A 26,913-nucleotide genomic window follows, 5' to 3' on the forward strand; every position below is an offset into this window, starting at 1 on the left:
ATGTAGAATTCCGTTTTGAAGCACAGCAGCTGCAAATGTAATAATATAAACTCTCTATATCGATAACTTAATCACCAAACAGTCTTAAAATATTGCACCATCTTGGCCACATCCTCCTGCCCCAGTCCCCCCGTCTCCTCCAGCGCCTTCGAAAAGCGCCTCGCTACCTCAGTCCGCCACACATACGACTTTCTCAACCCTTCACCAGACCCATACTTCGTTGTCCAAAATTCCACCAACTTGATAGGCGGATTAACAGTGGGGTCTGGGTTCGATACGCGCAGCTTCCTGAGCCACTCGCTCGTCTCCAGTTCCGTGAACTGCAGGCCTGCCTTGTGTAAGTGTGGAATAAGATCGGTTGTCCAATGGAAATTGTTGTGGTTGACGATGTTGAGAACGCCTGACTCAAAAGTGGAGAATGAGTGGTCGATTATGCTCTGAGCAACGACGTCGACGGGAAGCCAGCGATGAGTCTCGTTAAGGCGTGGTAGCGCGCCGATAGTGATTGCGGATTGTATCATGAGTGGGATTGCCTCGGTCGTGTTCCAAACACCATGCTGCGTGTCGCCGATGACCTGCCCGATTCGAAGAACACGGGCGCGAATACCTGTGTGTTCGGCTGCCTTGATGCAAATATTTTCTGCGACAAGCTTCGATTGAGCGTAGCCCATTTCTTGCGCGTAGCTTAGACTCTTGGGGAGAGCCTCCGGAATCTCGTCTTCGGCTGTGTTGACGACAGCACTAATAGAGGAGCAGAAATTGAATGAAGCGGGGGTAGGCCGTTGCGATTTCAGGCACAGATCAATCAGATTTTTGACGCCAGCGATATTGTCCTTTTCGAAACTGGCGAGTTGCCAGTTGAAGTTGACGGACCATGCGCAGTGGATCAGGTCTGTGATCTGAGATGTGATCAGATTGTATGTGTGCTCATCGAAGCCCAGATTTGGATCAGAGAGATTCGCTGGAAGAGCGACCAATTTGCTTCGGGCGGTATCAGTAAGATTGTCGTAGAGGCGTCGCTCACGCAATGATTTGGCCAAGCGTTCGTAAGCCTCCATGACAGAGCCGGCTCTGATCAGGCAATAAATGATGCGAACGTTGGGTTGAAGGGCTAGGTTGGCAGCTGTGTGGGATCCGAGTGAGCCAGATGTGCCGGTAATGACGATATAACGACCATCAAGACCGTTGGGCAATGGCTTGTGCTGTTTGAAAACAGAGTACTTCTCAATCAAATACTGCATAGTGTCTTCAACAGAGTTGTTAATATCCAAAACACCGGTTCTCAAGGATAGCAGGTGGTGAGCTAACAATTTGACTGTAGGGTTATCAAAAGCCACATTCAAACCAAGCTCTTTCCCACCGACATCAATACGGCGACTGATAATAGACCGTAGCTGCGTAGCTTGCAGAGAGTCCATGCCGATATTGAAAAAATCCGCATCCTCGTCTAAAAGCTTGCGTGACTTTGGTGGCAAAATACCTTGAAGTTCGTTCTCCAAAAACTGCCTCAGCTCTGGTTCTGACAATGTCTCAAGTTCTGCTGGAGTTTGTTTGTCATCGTATGCACTCTCAATTAGCTCGGCAAATTTTCGATAGGCTGCCTGTCTGATAACCGTGCCTTTGTCCGTTCGTGGATACTGGGTGTCCGGTGGAAGAAGGAACACCATATCTTTCGACAGCCGTCCAAAGGCCGGCATCTCAATCTGCGCTTGTTCTACCCTGGGCCAGATTTGTTCGATAAGCTCATCTTTCGAAAGCGCTGCACCGGCTTCTGTGAGTATGACAATCATACCGATACTAACCTTCTGTGCGCCAAAAACAAGGACTTCTGCAACCGCTGGGTCCTGTCTCACTGATCCTTCAAGGGCAAGCGGAATCACTTTTTCGCCGTTCACTAGCACAATTGTATCGTCGAGACGAGCGTAATACTTGTACGCTTCTATATCGGGATGTTTCATGAATAGATCCTTCGTTGCATAAGCTCCATCAGGCCTATTGGACAGTACTTTCGAAGGCCAGCCATCCAAAACAACCGCTTCATATATCCCGGCACTCCGTTCTTCAAATCTTAAATATGGGTTCACAGCGGCACTTGGACGTAGCCAATCCCACAGCTTATCTTCGCGGGGGCGCTCTGAGGTCATCAATTGGCCCGTTTCGGTTGAGCCAATCTGGCTGACGAGATGCACACCGTTGGCAACGAGTTTGTCGCCCAGCGAGTCCGGGCATGGAGAACCACTGAACAAAACAATTTTGCATTTCCGAAGAGCCTCGATACCTTCTTCGACCTCGGCAAGAAGCTTGAGCGCATATGGCACACCGTAAAATACCTCAAAATCATTTGCCTGCATAGTTCCGAGAAGATATTGTCGAGCAAGTGGCAAAGAAGGGTTATATAAATGTATACGTTTGCCAGAAAATATCGATCGATGCAAACAACTTATACCATAATTGTGATATAAAGGAAGAGTAATAAAACCTCTCATGTTCATATTTAGCGCATAATTCCCAAGAGCAGCTTTATGAGTCTGGAAAATCGGCTTTGGTAAACCTGTTGATCCACTTGAGTGAATGATCCATGAGACATATTTCTCTTCTTGAGCTAAATCTAGGTTTGGCGTCAGATTGGTGTCGATCTGACTGTCCTCGATCGCGAAGTTGTACCAATCATCTGTGGCGATGTAGTCAATCTGTAGACCTGGTATTCTTTTCGTCAAGTCTTCGGCTGTATCTCCAAAGTCCTTAGTTATGACAATATGCTTCGATTCCGTCCTCTCAAGTAGCGAAGCATAAGCTTCTAGAGAGATACGTGTCGACAAGAAGAGAACCGAATGGCCCAACTTTGATAGGGCCCAGAAAGTGGTTAGATAGTTGAGATCAGACGGACCCAACAACGACACCACGATAGGCTTCTCTGATGATGAGGTGCGAGAAGGAAGCCGTGAGGCGAGCTTCTGCGCGACTCTGCATGCAAAGATGTCTAGTTTTCGCATACTATAGCCGACATAATCAATGCCAGTGTGTGGGTAGTACACTAGCGGAGCATCTCCCAGCAGATTTGCGCGGTGTCGAATGAGGCCATCTATGGTTTGTGGTTTGGTTTCCTCTGCTGTTTCGACATGTTGGATGACGCTGGATTGTTTCTCTTGAAACGTCTCCATGTGTGTGTTTTGTACGACCGCTGCCATGATGTGAAATCGCGACTATTCAATCACAACATTGAAAGGTCTCTACTATGTAGTATAACAATCTGCATCAAGAGTAAGGAGGCGAGCAGATAGCTCGGTGTTATATAGACCCGATCCCACCTCTACAGCTCGGAAAAGTATCATGATGGGTGGAAAAGCACCTTCCACCCCGGCTATCACGATGATTAGGAGAGTGGAGCTTACTCCTCAGAATGCGGAGTAGAGAAATGTTGTAATTAGAGTAAGATCAAGCTTGTCTGTACGTGAGTCTTCGCTGTGGGGGTGACTGGATTAATGATCGGTGTAAATCCGGGCGGAAATTGCTCCAGGTCAGCAAACCCTAAGCCGGACGGATATTTTTCCTACAGGAAAAACACCCCTCAGCATACGGAGGCGTTCTTAAAAATTTGGAAAATCTGCATTGCTTTATATCGTTGCACATATGATGTCAGTACATGCTTAGATCAATATATCAGACGATTGACCAGTTAAACTGACGCTCAAAAGGCTCTGTGAATTATATTCAATCTGTATAGGTTGAACTTGCTTAATCAATTTTTCTCGATTCTTGGGTATCTTTCGGAAACGCAAAAAGAATGAATGTATATGTACAATTTGTGTTTCTCAATTTCAGAACAGCACGAACCGTTGCATATTCATAGCCTGATAATTCAGAAGTTGAACTCCGACGAGTCGTTATTAAGACTCGAGTAAGCCTGGAAAATTTGTTAGAACATTGTGCAGATCAAGTATATGACAGTAGAGAAAAAAGGGAATAACAGACCCATGAATCCAACTGTGTCCACCAAACAGACCCATCCAAGCTATTCAAAAGTCCAAAGTCATCGTCTCCAAGTAGATCCGAACCCTCCATGCCGGGAATAGTCGAGTTCCCCAGGTATGAAAACGAGTCCAAGGCTGTACTCATATTCATAGTCGGCCGGTCAAAGTTTGCTTCTAGCTGATATGATCTATCAAGCTGTAGACCTTGCTGTACTCCCTCGGCTTCTATCGTTTGCGGTATATTGGGCTTGATAGTGGTCGTCGAGGTTGTTGCGGCAAGCTGATTGTGCACCTCAAGCCTTAGTTCCTCCAGAATGATACCGTATCGACGACTAGGGCAGTTTTTCCGGGTAGCTTTTGCCAAGTGTACCTGACATCTTTCCGCGAGACTGAACAGGTCTTGCACGTCATCCGTCATGCTGGAAACACTGGGTGTCGTTGGGTCGGGGGTCGATGACTGGTGTTGTTGAATTGTATATATGTACGCCACGAGAATGGCACAAAAACAGATATAATGTGTGAACCACCAAGATTCCAACATAGATCCCTGATCAGCCAATGCATCTACACGCTGCATCACATCTTTGACCGCATCAATACAGTTCTGTACATGGGTCGTAACTAAGTCAAGAGGAACCAGAGGTCGGCGCGTCAAGTCGGTGAAGTCGTTTAGAATGAAGAGTCGAGTCGCGTGTATCATGGCATGGTTGTATGCAAATTGTAGAACATGGCTTTGTCGACAAAGAGGTGGGATCAGACTAGACGCTCGAACGCTTCCAAATAACGGATGGACGCTTTGTTTCCATTCTTGTAACTCTGCAACGAGTTCGATGGCTGCTTCGTATGGGGCCACTGTGGATACTGCCTTTGTTGGATATACTCTTCGAGAGATTTCGCCCATGAGAAGACCGAGCCTGGTAGTCATCAGCAAGAGCAAAGTTAGAGTATATGTGGTAGTATTCCTTACCTAAAATGCAAAATTGAAGCAATCATCATGCCATCCATGGCATCTTGAATCCGCGGTGGCTTTTCCAAAAACATGTCTTCATCATTCACCTCATCCGGAAAATCCTGGTCAATGTCTTCATCATCTAATAATCGCGGTCGTCCAAACATAACGCTCAAGTATTTGTCCAGAGTATAAGCGCTCCAAAATATACGCTTGCGCAGCTCCTGCTCGACATATACCGGTCCACCGCGAGTCGTTTTGGACAGCCGTCTCCTATGCAGTCCCAGAGCTGTCACTAATTGCATAGTCGTGCCAAACATGTACCAGCACTGATTTGCCCTTGATGACGATAATAGAAACAAACATATACCCAAGCGCACTTGAATAGTCTCTAGAGCCGGTGGTCCAGTTTCGATTGACATCATATGCCGGGCTGCGGCATACCATCGTTCGCTAAGAGTTTCGTAATCAGTTTCGAATACGCTGACGTTGATAATAGACTGACACACCTCTCACTTTCCGGATGTATCTCATCATTCCCAATCTTTCGCTCTTCACCTAGCATCCCCACTGCAAAAATCATATATATTACCCCCACTTTGGCTGCTGATTGGCTAGGCGGGGGATTCGAGGGCAAAATATTCTTCTCATATATAGTGTCCAATAAAGCCATCACATTACCTCGATGAAGGAATCGATATGTCACAATGGAAAAATCAAAGTATGTATCTAGCAGTCGTATGGCGCGTTCCTTTGGTGGCAGTTCCAGGGTGGACCAGTCGGCTTTGTCGGAGAAGGGTCGATCGCCAAACAATAAAACGGGCGTGTTCTTCGAGGGCTCATTTTCGGGAAGTCGCGGTGTTGTCGATATGTTGTCTTGCTTCAACCGTCTCCAGCTCCTTGTAAGAAATGAAATACCGGATGAGGGACCTAAATAGTTGCCCTCCAAGTCTGTGGCTTCTGGTTCGGGGGAGCTACTCCTCGGCGAGAGCACGGCGAGTGTATGTGAGCTTCGACGCAGCTGGGATCCCGCCGGGCTGGACGTCGCAAGTGTTGATCTCGGCGATACTCCTGGGTTATTGTGAATGGACGACCGAATTGAAGGCGTCGAACGTCGTACAGCATCTTGGCGACGCGCAGAGCCCGAAGCGGGCAGTGGAGACGGCGGTGTTCCTCTGGTATATGTCGCGTTGTATTCGCAGATTCTCGACAATTTGGCGCAACGATGGCATGGTAGTGTTCCGGAGCATCTTGTCTTTTTCCTACACTCAATGTCAGAACTAAAACATGTAGAACGGTCTTCGACGCAAAAGAATGTCGCGGGGTGGATACACTTTGCAGGAGTCGCAGGCTCGGGTTATTTTCCGTCGTTCAGCAGTCAACGTCTCGGAGGCCTTGCGCTTCTGGCCGACAATCCTGTTTTCTTGCATCGAGGTCGGAGATATGAAAGGGGCCATATTTAAACTCTGCTTGTCTGATCAGGGCTACCGTTGCGACGATGGTGGAGGACAGAGTATACTGAGTAGGTCTGGTGAGTCAGATGGCTAAGCTTTCTGGGGAACTTCAAAAGTCGACGCAAAGCGGGGAACTCCCCACGCGCTCTCTAAAAGCAGTAGCGTGCTGATAAAAGTCATTAACTAATGGAAAATTAATGGATGATAGCTGCCTTTCTTCTGTATTCAATTATTTCTACATCCTTCAGCTATCGAATTGCCAGAGGAACCTGCTCTCAATTGTTCTTGCGGTCTGCTACCCAGATTACCTATCGGTGATCTCGGCCAGAGATCCGAGCATCAATACTATGAAATATGCACAGTAGAAATCCAGTGAAACAGAACCGGTAGTTGTCTCGTTATTAAAGTATTGATGCCTCCAATAGTCTCCACATATTCTGTTGACAAGATCATGGCCAAACAATAGAACGTAACCTGTGAAATACCTTAGATATCTATCGCTAAATAGGATGTATGCTTGTTGTTGATATGTACCGGACCAAAATAAAAATGAAAAATTATAACAGAAAGGCTAGGGCCATGGCGCTTGAGCGTAATTCCTAGCAAGAGGTTAATTAGCTTGCTGAGGTTGAAAGCTAGCAACTCTAGGCAGCGTGATCCTACATCTCAGATCCTCTTCCAAGACGACCGTTGGGTCGTCTATGAGAGCGGCATTGTTTGTGGTTCCGATCCTTTACCCACGTCATGGCTTTGAGACAATGTAGACGACTTGATCTGGCCCAATGTTGGTTATGGTCTGTTCACCATAGTCGGATCGTGCATCGGCCGCGTTGTTGGAAGGATCGCATCTTAAGTCACCAGCGCTATTCCCTGAAACTGGAGCACATGTGGTATGATCACCAAGTATCTGGAATTATTCATCCATGCCTATAGCACCATTAATTTAGTTGCCCTATGAAAGATCTTCATTCGCCTTCCGACTCACTCTGGTCAACATCCGAAATCTCGTCACTACCCTCGGCATCTTCGAACTCGCCGAGAATTGAGAAGATGGCTTCTTGTATTTTGGAATAGCCACTCCTTTCATCAGGGTCTGTATTCCTGACGGTGTCTTGGATCGCCAGCACCAATTGGTCGATCTGGTCCTTGCTACCCAAGCGGATAGAAGCCAGAATGTCTTCCAAGAGGCCATGGTAGTATCGAAGGCTCTCTTCCGTAGATTCCAATTGTTGTTTGGTGCTCATGACGTGTTCTTTGCGGCGTTTGTCGGCATTAACATCGTATATACACTCACGCCCATGGTTAGAGCATTCCGTGCAAGGGTTACCGGTACTACACTACAGCAAGGGATGGTCCGACAGTTAGCTATGAAACACGTGCCGTCGCCATTATTTGAATGCGATCGTTAAAAATGATCAAACGGCACGTACCTTCGTCCGCCGTTTTTTGCATTCTAAGCAAGCCATTGATGCACGTTTGGTTTTACTTTCGTCGGAGTTTGACGTTTGTGGAGTTGATTGCTTCTGTATATCAACATGGCGAGGGGCAATGAGGCGATATCCCCTCATTCGATCCGGTCGGTCATCCATGGCTGTCTGTGACTGGATTTTCAGTTTCAAAAATGTGCGCGTATTGTATTTTTTGGCTAGCGACGTGTTGTTGTTGACAGGCTCGGCTTCCAAGAGTCGAGTTAACTAAGGGCGGCTCTTTACTGCAAAGGCCAATACTTGGATGAACAGTAGTTATGTAATTTTCCGTATGCCACCTTAGGGAAACCGGACGAGATTTGGAGAGCAGGTTGCAGGATAAAGGCCTCCGACTGAGAGCCTTTTAATGTTTGTCTGGTCCATACAGCAATAGAGCAATCTCGGTGGCAAGCATGTGTGTGTACAATCCTTGATTGTAGTTTTATCACGGCGCAAAAAGAAATGTTCAGGCAGTCATTCCATTAAAGCAGGCGATGCAGCAGCAGCTTATTGTGGGAACCAGGAGCGCCAAGGAAGTCACAGTCTGTCCAACCCTGGCTGGAAGTGGCTTGCATCGACTCATCGAGTCTTTCCCTTCTTGGACAGCTTTGAGGTCGGATGCGACATCCGACAAACTAAACGCGAGGAAATCCCGTGAGTGCAGATGCCAGGTGTTAGCGAAGAGGGCCATGCTAAGTGACTCTTGGCGCACGCTGACTTGTCTGAATGAAAACAATGGTCGAGACCGTGGGACGAGAGTTGGGACGAGATTTGGGACGAGTAGAAGCGATTGTTGCGACCCGGATGCTTTACCCGTCGAGGAACAGATTTTAATAGGCCTGGCCAGTAAGGCCCCGCGTATTGCTAAGCGCGGAATCTCGATCGCTTCAAATGCCAAACTGAGAGAGACCATAGGTGTACACGAACGTGCTTTGGATGTTCATTGATGAAGTGGCCTATTCGCAAGTACGAATGTAGTGATCTCGCAAGTTGAGAATCGTGGGAAGGCGGTGGATGGACACTGGTCGGCTTTCAAGGTGGCAGTCCTCACTTATTTGCGATGGAATCGGACATCAATCTGATCTCAATTAGACGTCGGTACATAGCACCTGCAAAGCCGAAAGAAAGGCCCATTTTGAAGTATCAAGGCATCATGGTGGTTGTAAAAAGGAGCTGCTTCGGGGGGAACACGTAGCTTAATGCTCCTGCTGCGTTTGACTGGACACAAGACAGCCCCTACTTTATTTTGCGGTGCCTCGTGACGAAATATCTTTATTAAATCTGACTTGAACTGCAAAAATAGACGATCGAGACCCAGTAGCATATCAACAACATAGAAATCAGTCGCAACGAGAGACAGGCAGCGGGACGTTGGCATATTTATATCAGTCAGGAATTAAGGATATCAGATGGATCACGCTATCTTTCCGATCCATGCCTCTACGTACGTCGTAGCAGATCGGGATTTGAGCAGCACACCTATCAAAGTCACTAGTTGTAGTCGTCCCCATTTCTTGCGACGTAGTGTGGCTTGGGGGTTCGTGTCCCTGAGGGCAAGTTAATCAACATCGTCATGGCTCAGGTTCGACGGCGCCACAGAGTTTCTGACGCGCATTGCGGATCCTGGAGCGAATGTTCCATTCAGTATCGCAGATCTGGGATTCTGATCAAAGTAGATGTACTGCGTTGCTCTCATTTCAACTTTCTGTTTGGACGTGTCGTCGCGACACGTGACAGCCACGGTCGCTATTTCTGTCTAGCCGAGCTGGCGATGCTCCTGATCTGGAGAAATTTCGACCTCGTCCAGCAGCCATTAACCACCCAGAACGGATATTTGATCGTCGTCAGAACTCAGTGCCCCTTTTGCGGCTCAAAGACGCTAAAGCCACAATCATATTCTGCTATTGCGCCGCCCATGCCAAGAAACAGTACTAAGCGCGCTCGCTCAAATGCCGACTTACACATCTTCTGATTGGGCTTCTCACCATTCACTGATTGTGGAAGTCAGCGATACTGAGCTTAGTATGGCTTCATATGGATTTTACTAGTCTAGGGATTGCAGAGAATAGTCGACTGCGTGTGTGTGTGGTGATTGCTTCGTGCTACGGAGTTGCCGATACAACAGGTCCTACAACGAACCGATTGCGATACGAACTCGACCAGTGTACGAACTATTCGAAACGCCAGACATACAAACAGTCCGAAGGCTGAATTTTCATTGCTATTTACATGTCGTCGCCCTTTATTTGGACGTTGCTCGCTAGTTGTCTAAGGCCGTGGTCGACGATCCTGAGGTAGTTTAGGGCCAATTACAGGTTCACAACCCAGACTCGCCTCGTGCTAGCATMCCCTTCGCCCGCCTTAGCTTCTATATCCCAGCTATATCTGCTCAAGCGCTCAAGCGCTCAAGCGCTCAATCAGACAAGCATAAAGCGACCTCACATGAAGAGAGCTGTCAACTCTCGAGTCTTCTGCGCCCCCTGCTTCATAAGAGAATATTAGCTATGATTAGGATTCGATCATTGCCATCTTAGTTTTATGAGCATGCCCCACTCGTCATTCTTGCTTCTGTCAGGCGACCGTGACTTTGCTTGATGAGCACTACATGGTACTAGAGGTTATTAGGTTGACCTATAGGCAGTGCACGTTTGAATGGAAAATGCATTTCCATGCTCATCGATTGGCAAGATGGAGCCCTGCAAAGACAAAATTCCGGCAAGAGCCGGCACACAAGGGAGCATGCCTTCCCAAAGCTAGGACCCGAGAAGGCATACAATCATGATGACGCGCATCAGTCATGAACATCTCTTAGCTCCGGGGCTGTTCATCCGTATTCCAATATGTTTTCTGTTTGCCGATGAGGATCCTCAGTTATGCACATACAAAAGCTGTCCGGAATCAAAAAGAAGAAGAAGCGATTACCGAGGTTTATGATTGGATACTTAAAATCCGGACTATTCTGCAGTCCTAGATGCTGTTTTTACATGCCACCAAAGTGAATCTCCAATGATATGCGATTTATTCTGGCTTTAAGACCGAGATGTGCCAAAAAGGGGCATGATGGGCCCGTTCATTATCAATGCGGAAAGTGGCGAAATGACTGGAGCACTCGACAGTCGGTGAAGACAGGGAATTGGCAATGCACTAAAGTGACTAGTACGGAGTTACGTACTCTTCCGCACAAGGGCCGTCAAGCCGTCAGCAAAATGGCCCGCATTCTTTGTTGCGCTTGTTGCGGAGGCAAAGGTCTAGCATAACCTTTGGCCAGGCGGCCATTTCCGTTACCTCTTAGCTGCAGAAGTCGAATGACAGGTCATGTCAAATTGAGCCTTGGACGTGTTGTTCGGCACTATTTTGATGACTATCTAACGAGACCTGGGTAGCCATCATGCACAGGTATCTGGCTGTCTGTCAATTCGACAGGAGTACAGCAAACCAATCTGGTGAAGAGTGGACAAGATCTGCCTTCATGAAGAAGACTGGAGGGAACAAGGACGGATGTTTCATCCGTGGTACGGTGATGGCCGTGCTTGGGAACCCAACGACGGTTGGTCAGAAACGGAAGGGAAAATACAGCCCCCTGCTCGTAATGATGGGCTCATTGATTGTTTCGGCTAAAATTGTGCTACGCCTTCCTCTTAGAGTTAGTGCACTCTCGCTGATCTCTGTCTATGTCGTTCGACTGGTTTGACTTGAAGGGGATGAAGGCCCTCGCTTGTGAGACCCAGTCTACAGAGCACTAGTCCGTGCTACACTTATCTTTGTCACCTATCATTGAGGAGCAAAATGTCTTAAGAATTCTTGCTTTTTGCCGTATACATTCGCACAGCATTCTTCCACATTGTTTCTTGTACCTATTGCATATGGGACCGCATAATTAGGGAAGTCAATGCTCTCATTACCTCTGCCCACATCCCAGGTCTACCTCGCCCATACAGCCCGCTAGGCGTCGGGGTAAGTGGAAGCCGCTGCAATCTACCATCACGATCACAAATGCGTCCGAATTGCTCACGTACTACGGTAGCACTAGGTAAGTCGATTCGATCACGGTGAGAAGACGTGTCAGCCTGCTTAGCCTACATTTTAGTCGGCAGTCGCTGTCACCAAAATCAACTACAACTGCATACTATTCCACGAATATCCTTACGTGTTTGACGGATCAGGCTTTGAGTTCAAGAAAATTGATTTGAAAAGGAAGTTAGAACACAAACCTGGCCGGAGTTTCTCAGTATTCTGGCTGAAATCCGTCGGCAAGGCTGAGACTTGATTCTAAAAGGAGATCACTAGTTCACTATCACTAAGTTCGCGAATCTTTGACAGAAGCTTTCATGTATCTGAAGTACCACATATACTATGCAACCTCCCGACTGAGTTTGCAGACACTAATCGAGATTCATTTGAAGAACTAAGTATAGATCTACCATATCGCTAAAACTCCAACTTGTCCACCAAGCCGATGAAAGCCTTATTATTCCCCTCACCACGCAACAGCGACTCGACATCGMCGCGTCCCGCCGTAATATACCTCTCGCTTATACCGATATTGATTCGTTTCGACAGATGCTGCTTGAGCTCTGCCCGCAAACCCGCCAACTCTCCCTTGGTGATACTACTAGCCTCCTTCTCTTTCTGCGAACGACCACCACCGCGACCGCGCCCTTTAGACTTCCCGCCTTGTTTCTCAAACTCTTCACTGTCGTAGTTGACGCCTAGTTCCTCCGCTGCATTACGCAACCAATTGTCTTCCGATGAGATCTTTTCTTTGGCCAGGTTTGATTCGGTGATTTTCTTGGCTAGGGTCATACGAGGTTTGACACGTGAGACGACTCGGCGGTCGAGTTCAAGAGATTCGAGTGGATTACGTCTCGCGGATGCACCGGCTTCAGCTTGTGCGTGAACTTTGGCAACAAGACGCGCTACACCGACAACCTCATCGGGCGCACATATCAGGACACTTTTACCGGAGGCTCCCGCACGAGCGGTACGGCCGGAGCGATGCACGTACATGTCCGCTGTTCGAGGAACATGGTAATGAATGACCATGTCAATACCTTTGATATCGAGGCCGCGGGCTGCGACATCTGTAGCTACCAACACCGAGCTGGGATCAGCGTCGGGAGACGAGAACCTCTCCACAGATCGTAGACGTGCTTTCTGTTCCATAGTCGAGTGTAGAGCTAACGCCGGAATCCCCAGATTTTGTAGCAATTGTGACAATCGGCGAACAGACGATATCGAGTTCGCGAATAGCAGGCAACGATGGCCTGGGTGGTAGAGTAGTAGGGTGTAAAGATAGAGATCCTATAGTCGTCAGTACATTGCAGAAGATAGTAATGCGTAGATTTTACCTTCTCCATGGCGCCACACTCCAGAATTCCCTCTTTCAAGCCTTGAGCCATCTGAGAAATCGGGTTGACATCGATAAACTTGGGCTTCTCCTCACGGAACTTGAGTTTCTGCAAAAGATACTCCATCGATTCCGACTTGTTCAACAAGTCACTGGTCATAAATTTTCCCTTTCCGGCCAGTTTCTGTTGTAGTCCTTTATGGAACGTGGCTGAGAAGACGAGGGTCTGTCTTGCAGCTGTAGCTTTTTCTTTTTGTCCCTCTTCATCTTCCTCTGAGATTTCCGAGTTCTCTTCAGCTTCATCATTATCCTCTTTTCGATCCAAAGCATCGAGAATTTCCTCCAGTTCCTTGTAGTGCCCATCACTAAGCAAGCGATCCGCTTCATCGAGGACGAGGTATTTGACCCTCGACATTCTCTGAATGAGACCAGTCCCAGAACTCAGAATCTCCCAGACTCGACCTGGAGTACCAATCACGATATCAGCGTCTTTCAGCAGTCGCTGTTGCTTTTGAATTGCCAAGCCACCGGTCAGAAGCGCGATTCTTGCATTTGCAGCGGGAGTATGTGTATTGAGTGCACCGATATGTTTCGCCAATTGATGCGCTAATTCTCGCGTCGGTGATAGAATCAATGCTATAGGCTGAGACTGTTTCTTTTCCTTTTTCTTGTTTTCTTTTGGGGTGTCATGCTGGGCTCTGGTATTTAAATAGTGTTCGAGGATGGGTATGCCGAACGCCAACGTCTTTCCCGATCCTGTTGATGCTTTTCCAACCACGTCGTGACCGGCAAGGACCTCGGGTATCACTGCTTGCTGAATTGTGCTTGGAGTCGAAAACTTGAGTTTGGATATACCGGTCTGTAAGGCTGGAGATAACCCTAATGATTCCCATGCGGAGACATCTACTTCGTCTTCCTCCTCCTCGTCTTCTAGAGCGGTGAACGGGAGAGATTGTATTTTCTCATTAGGTTTCTCTGCCTTTGCCTTTTGTTGTTGCTGTTGTTTCTTGGTCACTGGCTTCTTATCATCCGTCGCACTCTTTTCCTTGGGTTCTTCCGAGTTCTGCTGTTCTGATTTCTTCTGTTTCTGCTTCTTCTGTGGCTTTCCTTTTTGTTCCTCACCCTCGCTAAAGCCTGACCATTCTTCATTGTTCTCGCTCGGTGTCTCGTCTGCGGGTTTGGCTTTCTTGAGTATTGATTTCGACGGTTTATCTGATGAGACCTGTAGAAAACGACGTGATTAGACAATTGTCGTCGTCGATCGACCTTCCATTTGTACGTTACCTTGAATTTGATCTGACCAGTAGACTCCGGCCGAACGATATCCACACCATCAATCTCTTCCAACCCAAAAAATCCACCAACATCACCTAACCGATCCGGCAACTGCACAGTCTGCCAGTCCAGATCATCCAGTCCAACAATGTCCTCGCCATCCTGCCCTGTATTTTCCTCCACTCTTTGCTTCTTGGCTGCCTTTTTGGCCAGATTTCGGCTTTCTCTTCCACGTTTCATCCCCATGGTGATAAAATGCGATTGGAGATGGGTTTGTTGTTTGCGCAAAGTGATGGGACGGATAGAAAAAAAAGTTTGGTTTCGCTTTTAAGTTCTCCGGCCGATCTCCGCCTTTGCAATCTTATCAACAATTTTTAAACCCCGCCAAAATTTTCTATTCTATATTTTCAGCAAATTGTGCGACAGAGGATTATCCAGAATTTTTATAGGGACAGGATTGTAATTTGCGACACGGCTCGGATCGTCAGATATGGGAAAAGCTTCAAAAGACAAACGCGACGCTTACTACCGGCTCGCTAAAGAGCAGAACTGGCGAGCTCGCTCAGCATTCAAATTGATCCAGATTGACGAACAATTCGATCTTTTCGCACACGCAGACCCTGACAGCGTCACTCGCGTCGTTGACCTTTGCGCTGCGCCTGGAAGTTGGAGCCAAGTACTTAGTCGTGTGCTCATCAAGGGCGAAAGTTTCGGACGAAGAGCTTGGTTAGAAAAACGCCGGCGAGATAAGAAGGCTCTTGAGAAACTGGCAAAGGAGATCCAGACCAACGACAAACAAGAAGAAGATGGCGAAGACTCGGAAGATGAATCTACAATTCTAAAACCACGAAATAATGTCAGGATTGTCGCAATTGATCTGCAACCCATGGCGCCGTTGGAGGGAATCACCATGATGAAGGCAGATATAACCCATCCATCGACGATACCGCTTCTCCTTCGCGCACTTGATCCTGAGTATTACGAAGCCGAACCTGAGAAACAAAATACAACCGCAGAATCCACAATACCAAGGCAACTTCCATCCCGCCACCCTCATCCCGTGGATTTAGTCATCTCCGACGGTGCACCAGACGTCACCGGCCTCCACGACCTCGATATCTATATACAATCCCAACTCCTCTACGCCGCCCTCAATCTGGCCATCGGTGTGCTGAGACCAGGCGGAAAATTCGTCGCAAAAATCTTCCGCGGTAGAGACGTGGATTTACTCTATGCACAGCTACGGACGGTATTCGAGAAGGTGTCCGTTGCGAAGCCGAGGAGTAGCCGTGCGAGCAGTCTAGAGGCCTTTGTGGTTTGCGAAGGGTTCATGCCCCCTGAGGAATTCGATTCGGCGCATGCGCTGCAGAATCCGATGTTTGGGGGTGCGGCTGCTGTGAAGACTAATGAAGATGGAACTGTGGGTTATGATATTCCGGATGAAGAGGATGAGGACGAAGCTCGGAAAGAAAGTCGAGTTGCGCAGCCTGTCTCTTCAAGTGGTGGTGATGATGTGACCCAACACCTGGCTCTTGAGCAGCTCTCATTGTCTGAACAACTGTCTCATCGCCCACCGCATGAGTCGCGCTGGATTCCTCCGTTTATTGCCTGCGGAGACCTTTCTGCTTGGGATGCTGATGCGTCGTATGCATTGCCCGAGGGATACGTCAGTCTGGACCCTGTGCAGCCGCCTACAGCGCCACCATATAAGCGGGCATTGGAGATGAGAAAGGAGTTGGGTGGGGCTTATGGGAAGACGAAGTTGGGGGCTATGGGTCGTGCTTGATAGACTTCGCAATCTCGAGGTTAAAAAAAATATATATATTCTTTTCTTGTCTGTAAACTTAAGTGAAGAAGTTGACGATGAAATGAAGATTATGTATATACCAAACGAGTTTACACGCTAGATACATTGAAATCAAACATCAAGTCTAATGCTAGTCATGCAATCGCTATCAAAATCTCAATACAGTTTAATAAACCTCCAAAACATATCGTTCCTCATCCTTCAACTTCTCAATCTCCTTGCGGGTCTCGACCTTCTTGCCCGATGCCTGAGCTTCGATGGCAATGGCCTCCTCTAGCACCTCAGTCACATCAGGAACAGGCCATGTAGGACCGCAAAGGTAGAAAGCACCTTCTTCGCGGATGTAGGCTTGCACAATCTCGGGAATAGTCTGACGCATACGGTCCTGGATGTAGATCTTTTGAGGCTGGTCACGAGAGAATGCGCGACCCAAAAGCGTAATGACGCCAGCAGCCTGATAGGCCTCCCATTCTTCACCGTAGCAGTATTCTTCGCGCTGGTGACGAGATCCCATGTAGAGAAGAACGGAGCCGATTTCCTTGCCCTGAGCCTTCTCCAGGGCGCGGTGTTGCACAAAGGCACGGAATGGGGCGAGACCTGTACCCAGACCAGCCATGATAATGGGCTGGGTGGAGCGAGGAGGCAACTTCATCACACTAGGCTTGACGCTGACGGTGATGGGAGCGCCAGGCTGGAGACCGCTGAGGTAGCGAGTGGCTTGTCCGAAACGGTCGCGACCACGAGGATCAACCCAGTTGACGACGACAATCATCAAAGCCACAGAGTTGGGTGTAACCTTCTGGCAAGAAGCGATGGAGTACTCACGGCGCTTCATGGGACTCACGATGCGCACAATGTCGTGGAAGCTGGGGTGGGCGGAACGGAATTCGAGCAAGATATCGGCATAGGTAATGGTGTCAACCTCAGCACGTCTCTTGAATTCCACCGCGCCCTCTGGTCCAGCCAAAGCGAGGAGCTCCTTCTTTTCCTTCTCTTCGTCGGCGAACTCGGCAAGAGCTTCGTAGAAACGCTTAGGGGGACGACCGAAAAGATCCACGTTTTGCACCAAGGCTTGGTAAACAGTGCGGTTCTCCAAGATGTTCTGGTCGTCCCTGTTGGGGACTTCGACAACCTCATCTGGGTTCAAGCCATAGAATTTGATGAATTCCATGACATCCTCAGGATCATTCTCGGCGTGCACACCGAGAGCTTCACCGATATCGTACTTGAGACCGGAGTCACCGAGGTCAAACTCGATGTGGAAGATGTTTCGGTCGTAGGTGACGGGGGTCAAACGACGGTTCTCCTTAACATGGACAGTGAAAGTCTCGGTATTGACGTCTGGACGCAATGAGTTCTGAGTACCAAAAGCCTCCTTGAATGCAAGACCCTGAGCAGCAGTTTTCCAGTCCTTGAGAAGAGAGGCGGGKTCAACCTCAGTCTTGTCGAAAGCTGCAAAGCTGGTTGAAGTGATATCTTTGGGCAACTCCTGAGCATCAGAAGGGACTTCAGCATTGCTCCATGATTCAGGAACTGCAACATTGCGAAGCGTAGTCTCAAGCTCTTTATCGGCTTCTGTAAGGAATTCAGGAACCTTGATCTTTAGACTATTTGAGGAACCCTGAGCAACACGCAAAATGGCGGCCTGGACAGCTGTGGACTCGGAGGCATCCAAGAGCGAAAGAACGATGCCACGCTTGGCGATTTGCTGCTGGAAGGCAACGGGCAACTTCTTCTCAAGGTCTTCATTGGTGAGGCCGGGTGCCTTGATGAGGACTTGACTGTTGTCCTTGACCGATGCAAGAACATCAATGTCGTTGAGGACCTTGATATCGCCAACATAAGCAACATCGGCAGTGATGACTGGGTAGGGCGCATCGATAATCTTTAAGCTTCTGCGGATGTCGGCACGGACGACACCACCTTGAATCAGGTTGTCAAACACAGTACTGGTAGTGACGTTGACGGAGGGGTCCTTGGCGAGCGCCTGAGTCAAAGAAGCAGCGGCATCGAGGGACTGGCCATCGTCCAAATCCCAGAGAGTGAACTCTTGTGTACCAGCTTGTTCAAAAAGCTGAAGAGGGCTTGCCTGGTTGTTGGTCTGAAGAATAGGCTTTTCAGAAAGACGCTGGAATGCAGCAGCCGCATTGACAATAGTCCAATGATGAGTAACATCATATTTGATGTCGACACAGACAGGCTTCTCGGTGCGGTCAACCGCAAAGGTCAAAGCTGTGAGGACGTCGTCATACAAGGCTGAGTGAACACCTTCATCCTGGACAGCCTGCTGGTCGCGGACTTGGCCGAGGACACCCACAGTCTTGACAGTTTTCGGCAAGACACGGAGGAATTCCTCCTCGACAAATGGTCTGTAGACACGCACATTGACAACGCCAACGCGCGAGTCACGCTTGCTCAAAGAATTGGCGATCTGTGAAGTTAGAGAGGCCTCTACAGTACCAAAAACGACCAAGACGGAGGTCGGCTCGCTATGACCGTGGTATTCGAATAGTCCATAGTCGGTGCCCAATTCGCCGTTGAGGGACTGCAACACATTCAGCACTTTGCCCTGGTCATCCAAATGCTTTGCCTTGGTATCGACTGAAGTCTGTTGCTGAACGGCTTGGTAAATGCGTTGGAGACCCGCCTGGTCCATAACATCAATGACCCGGGTGTTGTCACGACCCACAAGAACGCCGTCGTAAAGGTGGATGGTTGGCAAGAAACTGGCCACTAAGGTCGAAAACAGAGCCATGTGTTGTGATTCGTGCACGGATGAGCTTGAAATCAGACCGAGTCCCAAATCCTCGGCCAAGTTCAATGCTATCGCGTAGTCTGAAACGAGACGTTCGCCGGCATAGTCGACAGCGGCGACGTGAGCGACCACGGGGTTGGCGACAGCATAGAGTAGAGAAAGTTGCTCCAATGAGGACCGCAAGTAGGTCAGTGTTGCGGAAGAGGCAATGATTCCTTGGGGAACATGGCGCTTCTTCAGGTCGAAATCCCGGGAGAACAAGTAGCCAAGGGCAATCGAGCCGGCACCTTGACGAGTCTGAAGAGACTGAACAGAGGTAACTTCTCCATTCACATTCTTTTCATTTTGAGATAGCCATTTCTTCACAGCCGAATCGAGGTCGAATGACTCCGGAGAATATGAGAAGATCTTGTCCGAGAGGGAGTATGCAACCTGCTGGATAAGATCCTGAGCAGTGAGGTAGGTCGGGCCTGAGATGGCCTTCAATTCTGGAACACCCATCTCGAAACTGCTGCAACAACAAGAAAAGATAGAAACAGATTATGACAGCAGTGAAGAAATGAAGATATCAGACTCTTCTCCAGAAATTTAACAAAAAAATTCCCCATATGAGCCACCAGGGACGCCTTCCGTGTTGGGACTAGCGCTAATCACGCCATTTCTTATCGATAAGCAACGCAATTGTCGGCCGAAACTCCCCACGTAGGGTTAGGGTAGGCATGTACTTCGCGTCGAGGCAGTTTGCATTGTTTGTTCATCCTCACTGTAGGCCCTTGCCGCCTGCAGATACAGGTATCAATATCAGGCATCCCCCAATACATGGAGCAGCGAGCATCGGCTACATTTTGATCCTCGTCCTAGGACGGCCATTACCCCAAGGATAAATGGCTCTTATGAGCCATTTATTTCCTGTTTCAATAGCCGCAAAGATAACTTTGAATCAGATCAGTATGTGATGAGTGTTCGGGGATGCGGTCCACTCCAAGCAAGCCACCTCCACATCCCCGGCAAAACTCTGGGGTACGGGGTAGCTGGCATGCTATAAAGATAATCCCCTTTCATCAATAATGTCTCCGATTCCCATCCCTGGAGCTAAGCCATTTCAAACGTTTACTACTACTCATCCACACCTTGTGACATGACGACTTTCCGCCAGGCATTCTCGTTGCCTAAAAGCGCCGTCCTAGAGGCAATGCCTCCTGGGACGGTCAAGCTATACAGTTCGTACGGCATTGTCTTGAAGAATTGCTGGGAACTAATCTGCGTCCCATAGGCAATGAATATCGCGAGTCGGAATCGGCAATGTCTTCGCAGCTTCAGCTTTCACCTATGCCGTCGAAGAATCCAGCCGACCCTCTAAACTGGAGTCAATGGCGAAAGTTCATGGCGCTCTTTTGTGTCTCGCTCTTTTGCCTCTTAGCAAACGTCACATCTGCTTCCTTGTCCAGCGCCTTGACTTTTCTAGCAACCGACTTCAATCCCCCTGTGGCTCAGGCAAACCTTGGTCACTTGATCGCTGTATGTATCCTCAGCTTCGATTCCACTCCTCGGGTGCCCCCTAGATGTTGACCCGCAGCTCTTACTTTAGGTCAATGTATTGATGTTTGGTGCCGCCAACATCTGGTGGGTTCCTCTGTCGAACGTGTTTGGGCGCCGGCCTATCATCCTATTGAGCCTCTTGATACTTACGGCATGCTCCGTCTGGGCAGCCGAAGCCAGAACGTTCAACAGCCTTTTAGCAGCCCGAGTATTTCAAGGCATAGGTGGAGCGACATCGGACACTCTTTGCCCGGGAGTTATTGGTGAAATTTTCTTTCGTCATGAAAGAGGTAGAGCAATGGTGAGTGCAAGTCTAATTGCTACTAGAACTGCACTTCACCTTTGTTTTACGTTGAAAGCTAAATATTTCCTAGGCAGTCTATACCGTCTTTCTTACGATGGGGCCCATTGTGGGAGGTATTATTGGCAGCTACATTGCCTCAGCATATGGCTGGCGCTGGACACAATGGTTAAACGTGATTCTATCAGGGGTTACGCTTCTATCATGCGCCGTGTTCCTCCCAGAAACATTATTTGACCGGGATGCCTCTATTGCCTTAGATCTTGCGGCCGAGGAAGTCACTCAAAGAGAGAAAGAAAAGGCAACCGTGACGGAAAAGCAAAATATTCAAGAGCATGAGGAGGTGAGCAGATTCGCGGCCTCTAGCCACCCATACCACCCTTACACGTTCGCACGCTCTTTGAAAGTTGGACTATATACAGGAAGCTTCGTTCAGAATTTCCTGGCACCTTGGAAAACACTACGTCTACCCGCTGTGTGGTTGGTGATGCTGCATTACGGAGGCCTGGTCGGTGGAATTGTGACCATTTCAACTGTTGGACCACAATTCGTCGCTGCACCCCCCTACAACTGGGGTGCGAACTCTGGTCTAATTAACATTGGCGGTTTAATTGGAAGCATTACCGGGGCTTTGGCTACTTTTCTTCTCTCGGATCGTCTTCTTAAACGTCGTGCTTTGCGACATTCTCACGGCTTCAGTGAACCTGAGGCGCGACTGCCTGCTATGTTCCCGGGACTATTTCTCGCTACCATGGGATTGTTGACGTTCGGCATGTGCGAGCAATATGTGACTTCCGGTGCTGGATGGGTTGGTCTTGAAGTTGGATACGGTATGCTCGTGTTTGGAGTTATTCAGGTGCCATCTATCGGTTTCAATTACGTGAGTAATGATATTCTTCATCCTTTTTACAACAACAGTGTTTGTTTCTGTCGCTAACTTGAAATTTTCGACTCTCAGATTATTGAGTCCTATCCATTGGCGGCCCATGATTGCTTCGTGATGATTACCTGCTTGCGAGCAGTCATTGGATTTGCCTGGACGTTTTTCGTCGGAACCTGGGTTGAAGCGCGCGGTGCTGCGGAACCTTTTGGGATCTTCTGCATGTTGATGGGCATATTCGGACTTTTGACCCTTCCTATCTACTACTTTGGCAAGAGGATTCGGATCGCCACAGAGGAATGGTTTCCTAGTAAGTCAATAGTGGCAAATAGTGGTTTGTTGTAAGAGCGTGGTGACGGGTTCTTACTCGGTAATTGCTCAGAGATTGAGAAATGCGTTCTGTAAGCCCGCTGCCACATTACAAACCATTGACACCTCAATGTAACCAAAAAAGATGAGGACCTACTGTCATAGCACGGATATCTGATGAAAGTTCGCTGTATTATAAGTCAGTAATCTTGTAGCAGTCTTATGGAAGGCTTGTCAGGCTTAATTTGATGCGCGTCTCTTTAACTGTCTAGCTTAAAGCTTTCCGCGCTCACTGCCTTGTAGACATATATATTTCAATACTGAATTAATGCTAATCTGGTGCGCACCTGCGCACTACACAAATCTCACGTACAAGGCCTTAATTTACCTAAGTAGTGTTCAAATTTGGTGTACAAATTCTACTTTTTATTGATACGCACTTATTTACAAATCTAAGCCCACGTACGAGGCCTCATTCTGGCGTTGAATTTGATGCGCGAATCCCTCCAACCCCAATCTAGTTGACATGCGCGCTCGTGTACAATTTTAGGGCACGAATCTACACTGAACCTACGAACGAGTCTACGTACGTACGAGATTGGTGGTGGACGTGGTGGTGTTGGATATGGTGTTGGGTTTTATATATATTTAGGAGTGTAGATGCGTCTCATACATGTATGTTTGTATTTATACATAAAATATAAGGAATTGTCGTAATATTACTGTCATCTATTAAGAGGCTTCACCGTAGTGTTACCCGTAGTTTCACTGTCATGCTATAGAGATCTCACCGTCATCTTACAGAGATCCGTCATATGTCAAACCTCGTAATGATCACCTATGGATTAACTTTTTCGCCAGATGATAGCCCGCTGTAGTATCACAGAGCTGTCACCAGGCCTTACTGGGCCTTTACAAATATCCATATATTTTCGCTATTGGATGGAGTGATTCTCAGTCCGGCTTACAGGATGACTTACAGCGTGCATTTAAACTCAGTATCATAGCATGGTACAACTATGGAAGGCGAAAGCTTTTGTCCACCATATTACCGCTGGTAATGGCTATGTACATGTTCATAGATGTTTTAGAGGCACCCAGAGCCGTAAATAAATTCTTAGTAACTTTCGATCAATGACTCGGATGCGATACATGTATTTTTCGATCCTAATTATTGTTTGATTATTGGTTTCCAATCTTTCTCCTATTCCACTCGCACACTTGCCCATATTTATTTAGTCTCAGGCTTCATACACATGAAGAGTCACGTAAGATTCTTAAGCATCTTAAGGCTAAGTAGAGTGTCGTGTCCCCACTTCCACCTCCACCTCCGCTTACCCGAAGCCTGACGAAGTACACACAAATTTGGTAGCGAGGATGAGGCCCATTTATGTGTACCTGTTAAATCGTTGAACAGCTTAGCAAGCATCGAAAACTCGATACTCCGGTAAAGTAATCATAAATTAGCTAATGCATTAAGTACCCACGACCGAGACATCCAAGTATCTCGAGACAGCAATCAACATGCATGAAAGAGCCCTCTGTACCTGTAAACTTTGCTTCAACATAGCATTGCACCAAACATACCTTACAATAATTGAGAAAGAAGTTTCGTTTACTTTTGAAAAATGAAATGTAAATTTTCTTACCGGGCGATAGTTGTTCCAGGTCGGTGTAGTGCTCCTTCCCCAAATTTCCCCGCACCGAAACCCCGTGGAGCCACTACACCTACAACCTCAAAGCCATCTACCATTTGCAACCTCTGTCCACCACATGGATTGATCGCAGTCTTGTTTCCACATAGACTTTATTGGCGCACTCAATAGTGTGTCACTGTATCTATGGCCTCTCCAAACAGTTCTGCAGTCTCCAATTCTACCCCTATTAGCTCGTCAAGAACCGGCCATCGCGATAGTAACAGCATATTTCAATGTGGAACGTGTTTTCAGTCATACACGCGACTTGACCATCTTGCTCGACACGTTCGTTCTCGTACGCTCCTTCAGATTCGTCTATATTGCCTTGGCTATCGACTAACTCCAAAAAAAATAGATACACAGGAGAAGCCATACCGCTGTGAAGTATGTAACAAGTGTTTCGGTCGTAGGTGCGAAATCTAAGCTTTTTTTGCCAAATGTATACTTTAATATTGACACATATAGTGACCTCCTGAGTCGACATGCGACTCTTCACGATTCTCATCAGACATCTAATTCATCAAAGCGGAGACGCACCGCCGGCGTCTTCAGGGCATCAAAGGCGTGCGACGCATGTGCTGAGAATCATTTGCGTTGTGATGACGATAAGCCCTGTCGGCGATGTCAACGACGAGGCATCCAATGTAGCCTCGACCCTGCGCCTATAGAGGAGGCAGTAGATACCTCATCTCAAACCAGCGCCCTCGTCGACACTGATAGATCTCCATCGTTTCAGCGGCCAGAACTATCGCCAATGATTGGCTTTGAGTCCACCTTAGCACTCAACGATGAAGTCGAATGTATCGAATCTTCTTCAGCACTTCAAGCTCAGACATCGTCATCCAATGCAGCGACTTTGGGTATCGAAATATCCAGTGAAACCGGCGTTACGCTTCCGGATCCATATCTGACATTGCTGCAACCAAATCCAGAAAGTATATTACCAGATTTTTACGATACGAAGCCAGGAGGATTGATTGACTTTGCTCTTGAAACAAATCTTGATCTCAGCATTGCCGATCTGAGCTTCTTGGAGTCTTACAACACGGATATCCCGTTTGTAAATGAAGCTACCTATACACCACAATCTCCAGTTCCATCCGCACGGGATGCAGAAGGCGAAAACAGTCAGTCAGATGAGAACGCAAGAGAAGAAAGATATGTTGAGCGGCTCCGGTGGCGGTTCGTGCCTGTTTCCCAGGACCACGGCTACTCTGAACATGGCAATCTCCTTCTTGAGGGTCAGACAGGACCAGAAGATACCCCGCAGAGTCTTCGTAGTCTGAGGGATGGATCCACATCCATGGAGAGTGTTGATCTATCTTTACGTGACAAGATCTTGAGTATTGTTCTGGGTCAAATGCCACAGCCACTTTCCCGCGCAATTTCTTCGTTCCCGTCACCTGAACTCCTAGACCGTTTAATCCTATATTTCCTTACCATACCCATCTCTAGTGCTGGTGCCTGGTTTCATCAGCCTACTTTCAACGTGAAACAGGCCCGCCCTGAGCTTTTGCTGGCTATGGCAGCAGCTGGTGCAGTACTCACGCCGGATTCGGCCTTGCGAAAACTAGGGTTCGCCATGCAGGAAGTTGTGCGGCACCATCTACCCACTCTTTATGAAGCAGACAACACCCTTATTCGCGACCTAGAGTTGCAACAGGCCTATCTATTGTACCTTGAAATCAGCCTATGGAGCGGTAACAGCCGTAAAATAGAAATTGCTGAGAGTTTTCGCCAACCACTTATTACGATGTTGCGGCGTAGAGGTATGTTCTATACAGCTGGGTACCCACCGATAACTCTAGATGCAGACGATACATGCCTTGCCATAGAGAGAAAATGGTTGGCGTGGGTACGGCAGGAGTCCACCAAACGTTTAGTTTATCATCTATGGGAATATGACACGCAGACATCTATGGTGCTGATGACCAACCCATTGATATCTTACGCAGAGGTATCAATTCCACTTCCTGCTCCCTCGTATCTTTGGCTCGCCAATGATGCAGAGGAATGGAAAAGGCTCTACTTGAGCTGGCAGGCCCAATGCCAATCTCTCCCTCGTGCTATGACAATTTCGGATTGCATTTTGAATATGGACTTGCTGGAAGTACAGCGGCCTGTGACAGATATGGCAATCTCGTGTGCTGCAGTTCTTCACGCTCTGTGGGGAATGATATCAGAATATAGGCAGATGAACATGCTCATCACCAGGGATAGCAGGAACAACGGCTCAAATTCGAATGGCAACGGCGCCGGCAATCAGCCTGGTCAATGGCACGGCGGGCTAGTAATGGCGTCGCGGTACCAGCAGCTCTCAGAAATGCTGAATTACTTTGGCATCGGCCATTGGGATGACGGCGCCCTACACTGGCACTGTATTCAAATGCATTTACACATGTCGCTCGAAGACATCCAGCTTTTGGCCGCCTCTTTGCAAAACCCTGCTCACTCAAACAACATCCTATCATCAATTCAAGCTTGGTCTCGGAGTAAGGATGGACGCTGGGCTGTATGGCATGCTGGCCAGATATTCCGTGAGCTCAAGGGCTTGTCGCCCCAACATCTGCGAGATTTTAAGGCTATTGCACTCTATCATTCGACTCTTACCCTGTGGGCATATAGCGTAGGTAGAGGGAGAATCGGCGCAGAAACAGAGCCTGTTGTGTGGCTAGACGGCACAGATACAAGCAATTTACAACGATTTGTAACTTTGGAACGCAATCAGCCCATGCTCCAGGGACTTTCACCTGAAGCTGGAGACATAAATCTGCTTGATCCCAAGGCCACTTTGACCTTGGCTATACAGTTGATGAGGCAGAATCATGGCGGCCAGGATGCTTGTGGGCCTCCGTTGGTCATGAACCTTGTACATTTACTGGAGAAGCTCCGTGAGATCGACAGCTAGCCTGGAAATTTTGATGCAACTTGTTATGTTGGTGTATAGACCATGCTAAAGCGCACCTTGTTCCTATCACAGTGACTCTATGCAGTCGTATAAGTGGGCCACGCAGCCGACACCTTCCGGGCATACATAAGCCTAATCTGCTAGCAGCTTGATAGATGAGAATACATGCTGTTACAGTAATCAGACTTATCTGATTTCATTTAGCAAACATCGTCTCTTCTCCTTGTAGCCAATTTATACGATCCAAATATTCGA

At 48.0% G+C, this 26,913-nt stretch overlaps 6 protein-coding genes across 6 annotated transcripts; 2 read left to right on the plus strand and 4 right to left on the minus strand.

The window, feature by feature from the left end:
- Positions 1-71: 71 nt before the first annotated feature.
- BHQ10_007954 (uncharacterized protein) lies at positions 72-3,188 on the minus strand (the record flags this gene model as incomplete). Its single annotated transcript, XM_040880706.1, has 1 exon — positions 72-3,188. One exon carries the CDS (start codon positions 3,186-3,188, stop codon positions 72-74), a length of 3,117 nt encoding a protein of 1,038 aa, XP_040736457.1.
- Positions 3,189-3,859: 671 nt separating this feature from the next.
- Positions 3,860-7,618, minus strand: BHQ10_007955 (uncharacterized protein; the record flags this gene model as incomplete). The annotated part of the gene is made up of 7 exons (XM_040880707.1): positions 3,860-3,904; positions 3,973-4,885; positions 4,939-5,215; positions 5,291-5,373; positions 5,430-5,957; positions 6,041-6,182; positions 7,360-7,618. 7 exons carry the CDS (start codon positions 7,616-7,618, stop codon positions 3,860-3,862), a joined length of 2,247 nt encoding a protein of 748 aa, XP_040736458.1.
- Positions 7,619-12,268: 4,650 nt separating this feature from the next.
- BHQ10_007956 (uncharacterized protein) lies at positions 12,269-14,708 on the minus strand (the record flags this gene model as incomplete). Its single annotated transcript, XM_040880708.1, has 3 exons — positions 12,269-13,141; positions 13,189-14,409; positions 14,472-14,708. 3 exons carry the CDS (start codon positions 14,706-14,708, stop codon positions 12,269-12,271), a joined length of 2,331 nt encoding a protein of 776 aa, XP_040736459.1.
- Positions 14,709-14,952: 244 nt separating this feature from the next.
- On the plus strand, positions 14,953-16,248 carry BHQ10_007957 (uncharacterized protein; the record flags this gene model as incomplete). Its single annotated transcript, XM_040880709.1, has 1 exon — positions 14,953-16,248. One exon carries the CDS (start codon positions 14,953-14,955, stop codon positions 16,246-16,248), a length of 1,296 nt encoding a protein of 431 aa, XP_040736460.1.
- A 187-nt stretch (positions 16,249-16,435) lies between these two features.
- Positions 16,436-19,525, minus strand: BHQ10_007958 (uncharacterized protein; the record flags this gene model as incomplete). Its single annotated transcript, XM_040880710.1, has 1 exon — positions 16,436-19,525. The coding sequence occupies one exon, from the start codon at positions 19,523-19,525 to the stop codon at positions 16,436-16,438; it is 3,090 nt and encodes a 1,029-aa protein (XP_040736461.1).
- A 637-nt stretch (positions 19,526-20,162) lies between these two features.
- BHQ10_007959 (uncharacterized protein) lies at positions 20,163-26,658 on the plus strand (the record flags this gene model as incomplete). The annotated part of the gene is made up of 8 exons (XM_040880711.1): positions 20,163-20,244; positions 20,298-20,542; positions 20,613-20,864; positions 20,938-21,744; positions 21,823-22,054; positions 23,942-24,045; positions 24,106-24,134; positions 24,216-26,658. The coding sequence occupies 8 exons, from the start codon at positions 20,163-20,165 to the stop codon at positions 26,656-26,658; spliced, it is 4,194 nt and encodes a 1,397-aa protein (XP_040736462.1).
- Positions 26,659-26,913: the final 255 nt, after the last annotated feature.

Source organism: Talaromyces amestolkiae (genome assembly GCF_001896365.1).
Source record: "Talaromyces amestolkiae strain CIB chromosome Unknown scaffold17.1, whole genome shotgun sequence".
In the NCBI taxonomy this organism is placed as follows: domain Eukaryota; kingdom Fungi; phylum Ascomycota; class Eurotiomycetes; order Eurotiales; family Trichocomaceae; genus Talaromyces; species Talaromyces amestolkiae.